Below are 16399 nucleotides of genomic sequence, written 5' to 3'. Positions count from 1 at the left end.
GTCTTGTGGACTGAAAATACCCAATATACTTGTTTCAATATATGAGTCACATGACTTTGTCACATGACATCAAAATGGCAGCACTCAGCTGTCTGCAAATATTACTCATGATTGGAATGCTTGTAACTGGAAGCATCAACACACTAAGTAAAAAGGCACAAAATGACTGCAAGTAAGAAATTATCATTTCAAATTTAGACTTGAATATCAAAAAGTCTTGTTGGAGCTTGGTGTCATTTTTTGGTATTCATATTTATATATTTGTACCACTGTAAATTTATTTCTTATCTTGCAGAGTGAAAGGATATAAGTCTGATGAACATAGCTTTGATCATCCATGGTTTCAAACATGGATAATGTTCATTGGTAAGTTTTGTAAACGATAATTTACACTTTTCACCCGGCACCTGAAAAGTAAAAACACGGCCCATTTCCCCGGCTATCCCCGGTATACCCCTGGACCTGGGGGGGGGGGGGGGTGTTACAATTGACTGGTGCATAATGTCTTCAAGTAACGTAAGAGCCCTTATAAATAGCAGTATAACGAGTATGATGTTATTTCATTGGTACCATTTTGGACAGTGTTTTCTTTGTTTTCATTTATCAATACTTTAAAGGCCATATCGGAATGGTAACCAAGTATGAGGACAAGTATGAGGAGGCTTTACCATGCCATAAGAAGCACTATTGCATAAAATTAAATTACAATGATATTCATCTGTACACTTGCTACTGTGGTTATTTAATGCTGACCTTGTCAATATGGCAGAAAACAGTAACTGCAACTGATACTCTTTAATTTCAATAACTCTGTAAGTGGGTCCAGTAACTATTACTTTGCTTGACCCCTATAGGCGAGTCACTCTGCCTGCTGGGCCTCTGTATCCACCGACGGAGAGAGTTACAAGCCTACAGAAAGCTGGTAAGAACAGTTCATTTAACACTGTTAGACCTATTTTTTATTGTTGAAAGACCACACCAAATTGATGTTTCAATTGACAGATTTACAGCATCTATACTACATTTATATTATAAAAAGAGAAAACTCCGAATGGTAGACATATCTGAATGCCAAAGCAATGTTGCAACAAAACATTGTTCAACATTTTCATCATGAGTATTAAGTGTATACGAGTAGGGGAAGAAGCCTTTTTTCACAAATGAGAAAATCTTTCACTTTCTTGCTCCTATTTTTGTTGGCCAAAATCTCTAGAACAAGAAATTAAGTTGGTGCCGCCTAAGGATGTTCTTAAAAATTCTCACATCCTATTCAAAATTTCTGCTTTATAAACAACAGTCCAAACTGTACTCAACAACATTCATGTAACAACATGTCGAGAACAGAAGTGTTTGTTTTTTATTATGGACGTGATCTGTTATTTTAAGAGTAATTCTTATACTATGAATTTCTGCTAAAAGATTCCCCTTAACATCTAGGCAATGTTTCATTTTGACCATTCATTTCCAGGTTACTGAGAATGAGTCTTTGATGGTTCAGACAGCCACAGATATAACTCCACCTGTGCATGCAAGGTACATATACGATGTTGTTCGCTGACTCAATACCTGAACCATAGAAATTTGGAAACAGTTAAATGTGCTTGAATTGATGCACAAAATTTATGTATAAGTTTCACCTATTATTGTTTTTGAACTTTTAAAGTGATTTCTAAGCATGAAAGTGAGACTTACTTTGCCTGTATATAGACATAGTACTTCAGCCTATCATTCATGTTTTTATGTTGACAAAGGACTTCAGCATATTGTACTTGTTTGCATGTTTTCTGATTATGGCAGGCTATCCTTCTTCTTTGTATCTTGACAAAGAAATGCAGCGTACCATTGTTTAAAAATTTTCACAAAGAACTTAAGCCTATTGTCTTTGTTTGTATGTTTGCTAATTATTGCAGCCGATCAATCTTGTTAACCAGGTTTTCACATAGTGAAACCTGGTTATTAGAATGGCGAACGTCATTGTTCGGGCGGGTGGGCGGGCGGGCGTTCGGGCAGGCGGCGTCAAACTCACCTATGAAACTGAATAACTTTAGAAAGGATTGACATATCTTGACCAAACTTGGTCTATAGAAAGAGTTTATGGATACCTTTCATGGGATTGCGTTTGGGGTCAAGGTCAAGGCCACTGTTACTAAAAATAGAAAAACGGTTCAAACTGAATAACTTTAGTTAGGGATGACATATCTTGACTAAACTTGGTCTATAGGAAGAGTTTATGGAGACCTTTCATGGGATTGTGTTTGGGGTCCCTAGGGTCAAGGTCACTGATACTAAAAATAGAAAAAAGGTTGAAACTGAATAACTTTGATTAGGGATGACATATCTTGACTCAACTTGGTCAACAGGAAGAGTTTATGGAGACCTTTCATAGGATTGCATTGAGGATCCCTAGGGTCAAGGTCACTGTTACTAAAAATAGAAAAACGGTTGAAACTGAATAACTTTGATAAGGGTTGACCTATCTTGACCAAACTTGGTCAATAGGAAGTGTTTATGGAGACCTTTCATGGGATTGCGTTTGGGGTCCCTTTGGTCAAGGTCAAGGTCACTGTTACTAAAAATAGAAAAAAGGTTGAAACTGAATAACTTTGATTAGGGATGACATATCTTGACTCAACTTGGTCAACAGGAAGAGTTTATGGAGACCTTTCATGGGATTGCGTTAAGGATCCCTAGGGTCAAGGTCATGGTCACTTTTACTAAAAATAGAAAAACGGTTGAAACTGAATAACTTTAGTTAGGGTTGACCTATCTTGACCAAACTTGGTCAATAGGAAGAGTTTATGGATTCCTTTCATGGGATTGCGTTTGGGGTCCCTAGGGTCAAGGTCAAGGTCACTGTTACTGAAAATAGAAAAACAGTTGAAACTGAATAACTTTAGGAAGGGATGACATATCTTGACTAAGCTTGGTCTATAGGAAGAGTTTATGGAGACCTTTCATGGGATTGCGTTTGGGGTCCCTAGGGTCAAGGTCAAGGTCACTGTTACTTAAAATAGAAAAACGGGGTAAACTGAATAACTTTAGTAAGGGTTGACCTATCTTGACCAAACTTGGTCTATAAAAGAGTTTATGGCTACCTTTCATGGGATTGTGATTGGGGTCCCTAGGTTCAAGGTCAAGGTGACTGTTACTAAAAATAGAAAAACGGTTGAAACTAAATAACTTTAGTTTGGGAATACATATCTTGACTAAACTTGGTGTACAGGAAGAGTTTATAGATACCTTTCATGGGATTGCGTTTGGGGTCCCTAGGGTCAAGGTCAAGGTCACTGTTACTAAAAATAGAAAAACGGTTGAAACTAAATAACTTTAGTTAGGGTTGACATATCTTGACCAAACTTGGTCTATAGGAAGAGTTTATAGATTCCTTTCATGGGATTGCATTTCGGGTCCCTAGGGTCAAGGTCACTGTTACTAAAAATAGAAAAATGGTTAAAACTGAATGTCTTTAGTTAGGGTTGACATTTCTTGACCAAACTTGGTCTATAGGAAGAGTTTATGGATACTTTCATGGGATTGCGTTTTGGGGTCCCTAGATTCAAGGTCAAGGTCACTGTTACTAAAAATAGAAAAATGGTTAAAACTGTATGTCTTTAGTAAGGGTTGACCTATCTTGACCAAACTTGGTCTATAGAAAGAGTTTATGGCTACCTTTCATGGGATTGCGATTGGGGTCCCTAGGTTTAAGGTCAAGGTGACTCTTACTAAAAATAGAAAAACGGTTGAAACTAAATAACTTGAGTTTGGGAATACATATCTTGACTAAACTTGGTGTACAGGAAGAGTTTATAGATACATTTCATGGGATTGCGTTTGGGGTCCCTAGGGTCAAGGTCACTGTTGCTAAAAATAGAAAAACAGACACAGGCTGAAGTTCTTTTGTCAATCATTAAAAACCTGGTTTCGTCGCATTGCGGCGTTTCTTGTTTGTATGTTGAGTTACAGCAGCTATCCTTCTCCTTTGTGTCTTAAGAAAGAATTGCTGCCTATCAATCTTGTTTGTATGTTGACAGAATACTGCAACCTATCATTCTTGTGCCCACCTTGTGTGACTTGGTTGGAACATCATTGGCAGGTCGGTTTTTACTTTGATTAATGTGCCACATAAAATCTTGATTTACCTGCCTTATCAACTGTGTTTAATCCTATATTACAAACAAATATTCCTTCAACCATATGACAAAATAAAGGAGATCAGTATAGGTTGATGCCAAAACAAAACAACATTTATTAGGGCTAATATTTTTTTCATCCCTACATAAATAATATGCTTTTTTATCATTTAAGTCAAATGAGTTAAACATAATAATGCATTAAAAACCAAGAAATGACTGCATCAATCTATATTTTTTCCTTTTTTAATACTTGAGTTTCTTGTAATATGATTATTCTGTGATTAAAGCTTGTCTTACTAGTAAAACTCTTAGTCGAGTGTGTGTTTCATGACTGAGGATTTGGAACTGAATATAGCTCATGAAGTTTGCTCTTTGATAAAATCTTTTGTATAAACGTGAGCACCCCACACAATGGAAATGTTTCTGTGATACAACTCTGTTGCATGGTACACTAGCCTAATTGTTTGTAAACATTCATGTTTTTACTGTTAAAGGTCTGGTGTATTTTGACACACAAGTCTAAAACGTCAATGTGTTTCGCAGGTATTGGTCTGCTGTATGTTGATGCCTCTGTGTGGCAGATGTTGAGGGGATCCATCATTATATTTGCAGGAATACTCTCAGTAAGTTATGAAGCACTGCTGTATCTTACAAAGCTCCTTTAAAGACTGAACAAATTACTTCTAAAGGTCGAGGTATTGTCATAGCACTGTGGTCAAAAGGGTGCAAAACCTTAAACCATTTTACCATAACTAAGATATTCAAACTTAACAAACCAACTACATAATAGTATATTCAAAATGAATGATGATATCAATATCATGTTGGGGTTCTTTTGTTATCAATATATCCGTGTTGTATATTAAAGTGTTACATATTGATTAGCATTCACATAAATCTGCAAAACATAAGGGTGAGAGTTGTCTAGTGGTATAGGTGTCCACCTCTAACCAAAGAGGTTAGGGATTTGATTCCCATCAACATGTTATATCATTTTGATTTACATCCTTCCTTCGATTATTGATGTCGTAAATAAGAAAAAATTTATCATTAAAGTTGCAATGCGATTGTATTTTAGAAAGTAATTCTTCCTGAAGTTTATGCTAAAATGGAGTCAATAGCTAGGAATGATATTGGTAATGGTCGGGCTTGTTACATGTATGATTGGCTGAATAGATAATAACATGTTACGATTGGTTGATTTGCAGAAAATCTTCCTGAAGCGTAAACTAAAGTGGAGTCACTGGCTTGGAATGATGTTGGTCATGGTCGGGCTTGTTCTGGTTGGCTGCTCCAGTGTCTTCAAGAACCAGAACCACAAAACTAACGGGGGAAAGGCACTGATTGGTAACGTTGTAGTCATGTAATTGACCAAAAATGTGATAACAAACTTTACAGTATTTATAGATATGTGTATAAATAATTCTACTAGAGCTAGATCATGCATATTGTTTGCAGATTTTAAACTTCAATCTTATTTGTCAAATGTTAATATAGTAAAATATAGGACTGCTTTAACGAGAATAAGAGTATCTGCACATAGATTAGAAATAGAAACGGTAGATGGCACAAACCAGTAGCAATACCACACTGTGATAGAAAATGTTTTGCATGTAATTTACTTGAAGACGAATTTCATTTTATTCTTGAATGTCAACTGTATAAAGAACTAAGAAAGCAATACTTGAAAACATATTATTATACTGCACCGAATATACCTAAATTTATTACTGTAAATTATTTAAATCGCAAAATGTAACTGTAAACAGAAACCTTGCCATTTATGTGTATAAGGCAATGGAATTAAGAGAAAGATATTTATTGTATTACGGGTAATTTTATTTGTTAACATTAACTACTTCTCGCTTAAATGTAAGTTTATTGATGATATATTATTTGGTCGCATGATTTGATGTATCTATAATTTTGATCAGTTGCTTATATGAATGTTTTGGACCTTGACTATGTTTAGAAACATGTTTCGTAATTATATTATGTATACGCATGGGCATTTTTGTCTAGATGTATTTGGAAATAAACTGTAAACTGCATTAAAGCTGCATTTGCACAGATTTACTGTTTTGGCAACTTTTTTGTCTTGGAATGACCCAGTTATTTTTGTAAATACGGTATATGAAAACCAATATATGATATAAGACTGCTAACAGAATGCAGTTCTTATATTAATGTTAAAAAATAAATGATTTATGTGCTACAAACGCTTTAAGAAACGTTCAATCCGTGGATTCTCTGCAACAGATTCAAATAAACTGAAAAAGGGCCTGACTTGTAAAACATAAAGTAGAAAATGTTCTGTTCCAGGTATTCTGCTGATCCTTGGAAGCCAGATAGTGAGTGCCAGCCAGATGGTGATAGAGGAAACATTCCTGAAGGGCAGATGTCTGCATCCTCTACATGTATGTGAACCTATTGGCTGTATGTATTTTAAAGTATAGTGGTGGAGGGATAGTGGTGATTTTACAATAACCCTATTGGTAATCTTTCAGTGAAATATAATTGATATATCACTGTTTTAAAACAGTGAAATATTTTTTATGCCCCTAAGGTGGGCATATTAAAATCGCACCGTCCGTCCGTCCGTCCGTCCGTCCATCCGTCCGTGTGTCCGGCTCAATAACTCATGTCTGGGCTGTAACTTTCCCTTGAATGGACAGATTTTAAAATAACTTGCCACATGTGTTCGGCATACCAAGAGGACGTGTCGCGTGCAAGACCCGTGTCCCTACCTCTAAGGTCAAGGTCACACTTAGTGTTTATTCACAATGGAATGCTGCATATAAGGACATAGAGTATAGGTTGTCGTGTCCGGGCTGTAACTTTCCTTTGTATGGACAGATTTTAAAATAACTTGCCACATGTGTTCGACATACCAAGACAACATGTCGCGTGCAAGAACCGTGTCCCTACCTCTAAGGTCAAGGTCACACTTAGTGTTTATTCACAATGGAATGCTGCATATAAGGACATGGAGTATAGGTTGTCGTGTCCGGGCTGTTACTTTCCCTTGTATGGACAGATTTTAAAATAAATTGCCACATGTGTTGGACATACCAAAACGACATGTTGCGAGCAAGAACCGTGTCCCTTCCTTTAAGGTCAAGGTCACACTTAGGTGTTTATTCACAATGGAATGCTGCATATAAGGACATAGAGTATAGGTTGTCGTGTCCGGGCTGTAACTTTCCCTTGTATGGACAGATTTTAAAATAACTTGCCACATGTGTTTGACATACCAAGACGACGTGTCGCGTGCAAGAACCGTGTCCCTACCTCTAAGGTCAAGGTCACACTTAGGTGTTTATTCACAATGGAATGCTGCATATAAGGACATAGAGTATAGGTTGTCGTGTCCGGGCTGTTACTTTCCCTTGTATGGACAGATTTTAAAATAACTTGCCACATGTGTTTGACATACCAAGACGACGTGTCGCGTGCAAGAACCGTGTCCCTACCTCGAAGGTCAAGGTCACACTTAGGTGTTTATTCACAATGGAATGCTGCATATAAGGACATAGAGTATAGGTTGTCGTGTCCGGGCTGTAACTTTTTCTTGTATGGACAGATTTTAAAATAACTTGCCACATGTGTTCGACATACCAAGACGACCTGTCACGTGCAAGACCCATGTCCCTACCTCTGAGGCGAAAGATACACTTAGTGATTATTCACAATGGAATGCTGAATATAAGGACATAAGAAAGTAGGTTGTCAAGTATGGGTGGTATTTTTTATGTTCAGAGGCAATTTAAAATAACTTGCCATATGTATTTGTTTGATCTTTAACTTTTCATGTACTGACCTTGTTCATAGGTCAATGTCACATTCGGGGGCATTCGTCACATACTGTGACAGCTCTTGTTTGATATTATTCTCTACTTTGAAATGTTGTCCCATTTCGCTTTTTAAAATCAGTCAGCTGGTGGACAGCTGGGACAAAATATAGCTTGACGTATTATATGAACGACATCACTTCTGAAATTACATAGTGTCACCCATATCTGTTTTGCTTTTCAGAAAACACAATGTCATTTCAAATGAGTTTTAAGGCAATTAAGCATTACTAAAAATGTAAAGAGAAATTGTTTGTTTCAGTTAAATATTGATTATAGAGGAGTTCCTATGTCCAGGATTAACCCTGATGTCAGGATTGAGAGTTTTTAACATATGATATTGTAAAGTTGTAAATATTGTATTTGCTGGACATTTGCATCAAAAACAATAGGAAATACCTTGAAATAAACATAAATGACTTTGGAAACAACATTTATGTTGAATTTAAATATGTTGCTTTAATTCCCTTAGGGTAAACCCCATCACAGATAAGTCACATGATGTGATATAACTTTGAGCAGTGTGCATTAAAAAGTGTTACTAAACATTGAAACATAATTAAAGATTTAATTTTGGGATTTTATGATATTCCGAAAAAAACATAACTTATTTTTAAAAAACAAACAAAAAACTATTGGTCTTTGAGTAAGAATGTTATTTCAATTACTCACACAATTCAGGGTTTAATATACCTGTGCAAAAAAAAAGATGCATTGTGTGTTTGCGGTATGGATCTCAAAATCTGAACCTCAGGTAACACAGAAAGTCCCTTTACCAGCTTCAGCATGTGCTCTTGTACCATTTACATGCAACAGATATTATATTCCTTGTGATGTACATTAATAATTAAACCATTATCCTTTTCAGGTTGTTGGACTGGAAGGATCGTTTGGTGTTGTGTTAATGTCTCTGGTGAGCGTTTTATGTAAACGTACGTGTATCAGTTTCAAATTAAGGCTCTTTAGGTTATATAACGAATTTTAGCATATATTCTCTGGAGCTCTTTTACATTAATAATAGAAAAAGTGAACACACTTGAAAACATTTTGGCAATTAAGATGGAAAAATCTGCTTTGACATTATCTGGATAAGACCCAGGATCATATGAGTCAATTAATTCTTATTAGAAATATTTCAAGATATTAAACTGTTCAACAGTAAAGTCTGAACTACCTGGTATCTTATCATAGTTTAACTACAATTCTTTCAGGTTGTGTTACCAGCTATGTATTTCATCCCGGGATCAGACGTACAAGACAAGTATGAGAACAGTGTTGACGCTCTATACCAGATCTCCAATTCTCCGAGACTCCTCCTCTTTTGTCTCTTCTATCTCAGCTCTATAGCATTCTACAACTACTTCGGCTTGGCTGTCACTAGATCTCTCACTGGTAAATATGATTGTGTAACAATATGCTGTAAGTCAGGTGGTGTCAATTTTGTCAAGTTTGAGCGTCAGGATAGCATATTTTAGATCAATTAGCATTTCAAAATTCTCACTTCCCTGTTTTTAAGAATAACTTGTCTCCATCTTTAATGCACTCTTTTCTCATCAGTGCATTTGTTTTTGTGATGCCTGCAAAGCATGGCTGACACATAAGTATGACTTTGTACAGCAGCAATGTAGTCAGCTGCAGCTTCATTGTGGGCTGTGTTGATGTTACCTTTTCCTTGTTGATCATTTATTTTCAAAAGACTTAATGTAGAGTCTTCACATTGATCATGGTCAAAAGATGACGCCTATCGGATTTTAGCAATTTTTAATGTCTTATACCTTTTTTTATTAAATCTGTGATGAATCCAAGCCCTGAACCAAAGTTTCAAATTCTTCACCAAAAGCTCTGGCGATCTCTTTCTTTTTTGTCATTAAAGCTTTTGCATTCCAAATTTTCTATCACCACTGTAAAGCCTGTTCTCTCAAGTTTGAAAAAGTGCAAATCAAAAGAATTTGTTCACTTTCCAAATGGCAGCTAATACTAATACATTCAATATTTTCAATTTCAGCTGTCCATAGGACGTTGATAGATGCCTGTCGAACTATCATGGTTTGGGGACTTGATATGCTAATATATTATGCACTGGACAAGGTTGGATGTTATATGACATCTTTGTTTATAAATATAAAAAAGATAATATTTTGCTATAGCAAGCAGCCATTCAGAAACACAATTATGATTAGAATAGAATGATCTAGATGCAACTAAAACATCCTGTTCATAACTTAAAAATGTGTGATCAGTGGTTTGCATTAAATGTTCAGGGATTCATCTTAAAAGATAATAAAATACAATTATACAAAAATCTGGTGATGTAGCCTTCATTGTTTAAATTAATATTCTGTGTAATAAATCCACACACTTCTTGTTAATTTCAGAATTTTGGAGAACCATTCGATAAGACATATGGATTATTGCAAAGTAAGTGCATATACAACTTTTTTATTATGGTATGAAATAATCACCATTTGGAGGTTATAATTAATTACGTTTATTTTAACAGCATTTTATTAATAATGGTAGTGCAACCGTTATTGAAAAATGTCAATCCAAAAATATGGTTTAGTGGTTAGCTTGTAGCCCTCAATTTAGCCAACTCCTACACAATGGTGACTAGAAGAAAACACATTGTGATTCACCGTGGCAAGTCCTTTTGCGGCCTGGGGTAGGAGGAAGGGGCGGTGGAGCTTTTGATGGGTCTCCCAATCACCACTTTACCTGTGCAATTTGCCCCTAATGTTAAGGCATAATTGAGATTTATATGAAATATTTCATGTTTATTTTTTCAGTTGATGGTTTCTTGTTTTTACTGATTGGAACTGGTCTTTATAATCAATTATTGGACTTGAGAAACTTTGTGCCATGTTGTGTTTTCCCCTCTGAAGAGCTCCAGAATGTGTCACATGACCCTGGTCGCCATAGCAACATACAAGATGTCAGCTTCAGTGAAGAGGAAGTAAGTGATGATGAGAATACGAGACTTTTGAAAGGAAAACGATGAAACTATCTTGTGATGTATTCATAAGCGTGAGATTATGTCATTATCCCATTTAAGTATACCTGTTATATCATAACTTAAGCTTAATAAAATTTCATTGTGTAACTTAGTGTCATTAAGTGAACTAAAGAAATAGACAATAATGAGATTTCATGTAATGTGTCATGGCTTGAGAGCTCTGTGTAAGACAGTTCATCTTATATGGAAATAAAATGAGCTGTTCTTTTTGTTACACTAACTCATTGATGTATATAATTATTAAATACTCAAACTGAAAGTGGGCAATCTTCTGACTGAGCATATCTTTATTACATGCATAAGAGCCATTACATCGTTAAAAGCCTGGGATTGAGACCAAGAACAATGATAAAAATGTTTTTTTTTGTATTATGTCACAAGATTTTAACTTAGATTTTAAGTCTTATTTCTTAACCTTATTATGTTTAGCTTTTACAGTATTTCAAATTTTGTATGAACAAGTTTAAAGAGTTGCGGTTAGTAAACTTAAGTGTTTAGGGGATTAGGGTTAACATAAAAAATATCAAGACATGGTTAGTCTTTTCATTGCCCCTACATGTTTTTTGGTAATCCTTAGTTGCCTTTCTCCACGTAATATTTTGTTTAGTTTTTACATTGTTAGCATGTTTTGTGAATGGGTAATTGATATTTGTATGACATGTGTATGCTGTCTGTATGTATGTCTCTTGTTTGTTTAAATTTTTTATACAAATAGTATCATCATGATCATTTAAATGGTTTAAATTTATATCATAACATAACATAACATAAAGTTTATTCTGATGTAAGCATGTACAGCTTATTATCAATAATTTTTAGCTCCACTGGCCGAAGGCCATGGAGCTTATGTCGTCACAGATTGTCCGTCGTGAGTGCGTGCGTGCGTGCGTGCGTAAACTTTTACTTTAAACGACATCTCCTCTGAAACTGATAAGCGGATTTTGACAAAACTTCACAGGAATGTTCCTTTGGTGGTCCTTTACCAAAATTGCTCAAATGGTTCCGGTCCATTGCACAATATGGCCGCCAGAGCTAAAAATAGCAAAATCTTTAAACGACATCTCCTCTGAAACGGTTCGGCAGATTTTGATGAAACTTGACAGTAATGTTCCTTGGGTGGTCCTTTATTAAAATTGCTCAAATGGTTCTGGTCCATTGCACAATATGGCCGCCACAGCTAAAAATAGCAAAATCTTTAAACGACATCTCCTCTGAAACGGATAGGCAGATTTTGATGAAACTTGACAGAATTGTTCCTTGGGTGGTCCTTAACCAAAATTGCTCAAATGGTTCCGGTCCGCTGCACAACATGGCTGCCAGGGCAAAAAAATAGAAAAACCTATAAAGAACATCTTCTCAGAAACCGATGATCAGATTTTGATGAAACTTAACAGAAATGTTCCTTGGATGGTCCTTTATCAAATTTGCTTCAATGGTTTCGGTCCACTGCACAAGATGGCCCCCAGAGTTAAAAATAGAAAAACCTTTAAACGACTTCTCCTCAGAAACCGATGATCGTATTGCAATGAAACTTGACAGAAATGTTACTTGGGTAGTCCTTAACCAAAATAGCCCAAACAGTTCTGGTCCACTGCACAACATGGCAGCCAGAGCTAAGAATAGAAAAAAACGTTAAACTACATCTTCTCAGAAACCGATGATCAGATTTTGATGAAACTTTACATAAATGTTCCTTGGGTGGTCATTAACCAAAATTTGTTAAATGGTTCCAGTCCACTGCACACCATGGCTGCCAGAGCTAAAAAATTAAAAAAAACTTTATACGACTTGTCGTCGAAACCGATGACCTTTTTTCGATAAAACTTGACAGAAATGTTTGTTTGGTGCTCCTTTACTCAAATTGCCCAAATCATTTCGGTCCTCTGCACAACATGGCAGCCAGAGCTATTAAAGTAAAAAAAATTTTTAAATAACTTCTCCTCAAAAATTGATGATTGTATTTCTATGAAACTTGACGAAAATGTTCGTTAGGTGGTCTTTGCTTGAACCTTTTGGCCAGTGGAGCACAGGCACTGATGTGCCTCTTGTTCAATAGTGCCATTAAACAGGATCACAATCCTACTACAGTAAAACTGCGATCGCTCGAGGTCGCCATGGACCGAGCCAAAACTTCGAGGGAACCGATGTTTCGAACGACCCGATTTTCAATTTTTCCAGTTTGATCTGAAATATCTTTCAGTGTATTTTATTTAAGTTTGAAGTCGTCAAACAGACTGTTTACTAAGACACCGATTATGTGTTGCGTTGTGGAAATCGCTAATATGTTCAAAGGTTGACGTAAACTTAATGTAAAACGCAAAAGAAAAAACAATAAATGAATAAATAGAAATGTTTATTTTAACAAAAAAGCTCATTTTCGTAACAAGCAACATTTGAATGACAGTACATATTGTGGCATTAGTCAGATTTAAGTTTCGCAAAATCAAGGATTGTTGATTGGCGCATCTTGTCGGTTTCGCGAAACTGTTCAATCGTAATGTGACGTGACAGCGTACAGAGCGTCTGAAGATCACGGTCAGCATCGGCAGTGAATTCAAAGAACCTTCTGACCACATCTAAAGCGTTAACTTCTCGTCATTAACTTCTCCTAATTATCGGTCATGCGTTAACAGTGAAAAACGGTTTTTCACACCTTATCAAATTGCCTTTCAACTGTCATTGCAATTTTTTACAACTTGCGAAAATGTTAACACCTAGCAATTGTTTATTTATTTTGGAACTTGCGTTCGGGAAAAAGTGTGAAATTATGTCCTCGAGGGAGCCATAAGGTTTTGTGCACGATTTGTGTACTTGGGACCGAGGATATTGCTCGACATAATTAGGTTTCGATGCAGCGTGGGTATATTTTATATGAAAATAGAAGGACAAAAGTTCGGGACTAAGCTCCGACCTCGAGGGAACGCCGGTTCTCGAACGAACGCTTGTTTGAGGGAACGCAGTTTCACTGTATATGTTTGTGCTGCTGGTCTTGTCCCAGCATTTTATTGCATTATTGTTATACATACATGTAAATGTGTGTTTTAATACTACTTAAAACATGAGTCTTCACAGGATTGCCATTTTTTTATTTGAAACAATAGCAGGTCTTTCTCTGCCTCTCCTCTAGTGATTTAGAAATTATTTTCTGTTTTTACCAGTGCAATAAGAATTGCATGTAAAGCTCAAATGTGAACCATACGAATACCAGAGTTGATAGCGTCTAAATGTTATGACTTTGTTTGTGGGTTCTGTTTATTTGATGCTATTTAAAAAACGATGTCAGGCCACAATTAAAAAATAATTATCACACCAAAATTAACTTTTGAATGAGTGTATTTACAAAAAGTAACAATAAAAATCAATGTGTTGTAAAAAGCACTGCCAGGATGTCTTTAACTTAATGAGTTTTTCTGCATTATGTCATTTTTGCTTGTGGCCTGCCTTTGGCAGATTGCTTCACATTTAGTTAATTTTCACTTTATTCCACACTTTTGAATTTTGAAATGTCATCAGATGTGTATTGTTGGGTGCTGTTAACGCCTGCTTACTTAAGAATATTAACATTCCACAGTACTTTTCTGTAGAAAAGGAGTTTTTTATTTTAGGATTATCGCATTTGTTCATGCTGTTCAAACGTGAAAGGCCACACAAGCATATTCCATGAAATCATCATCAGTCCTTATATCTTGTGATTATTGTTTGTTAAAATTAAAAATAAGTAATGTCTTCTGCATCTGACTTTTTATTTGTAAAAAAGGTTATCAACAATATATGTTTATATAAAACATAAGCAATTAAATGGGTATGATAACAAATAATAACTTTGAATACCATATGTGAAATGACATTAAATGACATAACTGCTAATCCAATCAGATCACAATAAAGAAATAGAAATCATGTCAGAGCTTCTTGCAGCTTGTACAATATTTTATTTCTGTACAATGAAGCAGTATTTACTATATATACACTATTAATGTTTTCATGCGATTACTGTCAGGTTCATTTATTTATGGCCTGCCTACTTACTTGTTTAAACTAAACACTAACTATAACTTAAATTTTCTTCTTAAGTCTACTTTTCTTTTTAAGGCTTGAAATTACTGTTTCTGCAAACCATTGCTCTGACTGGTAGTTCGGTCAATTACCCATTACAGGGCTCATGTGTTTTGTTTATTACATTACAGTCATGATCTTGCACAACATAAGTGTTTTTAGAACAGATAATTACACTTACTTCATTAAAGGGGCTGGACACCAGATGGTCCTACAATCAACAAATACATAATTTCCACAAAACAACAAAACAAGCCTAGAATTGTCAATACGAGCTAGTGTGTGGCTGATAATAAATCTTTTTACATGATTTAAAGGATATTTTTTTGCTGTCTCAGCTGAGTTTAGCCATTTAGAAATAGTGCATAATGGTTTCCCATACATATTTAACCTGGGAAAGTCACATGATTAGTACAGATACATATGCCCCAATGCTATTTTGAAATGAACAGGGATTTACGTGGTACACAAAAAGAAAATTTTGATTTGGTAAAATACGCAAAAACTGCAAAAGATACAGTCATGTGATGTAAGCAATGTGATACATCAGTAAGTAAGATTCAATGCGTTGTACACAGCGATATCAATTTTGTGTAAGTTTTTGACAATTTCTTTTTTCTTGCAATTATATCATCTGGTGTCTAGTCCCTTTAATTTCAATATGAGTATATACATGTATTGAGAACAGTTAATTGTGATAGGAATAGTTGATTAAAATCAACAATATGATTTCTAATTCTTTGAAATCATGTAAATCAAAAGATATGTTTCAAGGATGAGGTTGTGCACTAGTATAATTATGCTTGGTGAAATATCTATTTACTTTGTCATTAACATTCAATTAGTAAACACTTGTTTGTTTATGCATAAACTCATTTAAGAGTAATTGGGAAATAATTGAAGTGAACCAGTTGTAAATTGTTTTCAAATGATTATTACTTAAAAGTTGTAAATTATATAAACTTGAAAATTATATAGTTATGCAGTTTCAACCAGTTTGTTATCATGATTATTTTCTAAATAAAATGTTTTATTTTGTTTTATAAATATGGACTTTTCATCTTGATACTGATCTTGTAAGACAAGCAATTAAAACCCAAGCCTTTATCCACATAGATGTCAAGGTCAAGTCTCTTTCATAAATAAATAAAAATAACTTGATAGCAAAAAAAGGTTGAGGAACTGCTCAAACATAACGATGTGTTCTCAATCGTTTTACGTTTAATGGTTGTTATTTAAATATCACAAAACAATCTCATAAACCATGAGAAAATGCGCTTTTAAAAAGATTTGAATCATTCTGTGCTGTAATGTGGTAAAAAGAGTTGAGATCGAAAACTGACTTA

The 16399-nt window shown here is 35.2% G+C and overlaps 1 protein-coding gene across 1 annotated transcript; it reads left to right on the top strand.

Moving 5' to 3' along the window:
- The first annotated feature begins 45 nt into the window (after positions 1-45).
- Positions 46-16391, top strand: LOC128209133 (solute carrier family 35 member F6-like). The gene is made up of 13 exons (XM_052913014.1): positions 46-172; positions 296-366; positions 855-922; positions 1469-1533; positions 4032-4093; positions 4677-4756; positions 5342-5480; positions 6456-6550; positions 8853-8897; positions 9196-9376; positions 9990-10072; positions 10360-10402; positions 10771-16391. The coding sequence occupies exons 1-13, from the start codon at positions 51-53 to the stop codon at positions 10980-10982; spliced, it is 1266 nt and encodes a 421-aa protein (XP_052768974.1). The 5' UTR covers positions 46-50; the 3' UTR covers positions 10983-16391.
- Positions 16392-16399: the final 8 nt, after the last annotated feature.

This window comes from Mya arenaria, chromosome 11 (assembly GCF_026914265.1).
Source record: "Mya arenaria isolate MELC-2E11 chromosome 11, ASM2691426v1".
Classification (NCBI taxonomy): Eukaryota; Metazoa; Mollusca; class Bivalvia; order Myida; family Myidae; genus Mya; species Mya arenaria.
Note: the sequence above shows the minus strand (reverse complement) of the source record. Positions and strands in the feature narration are given on the sequence as shown.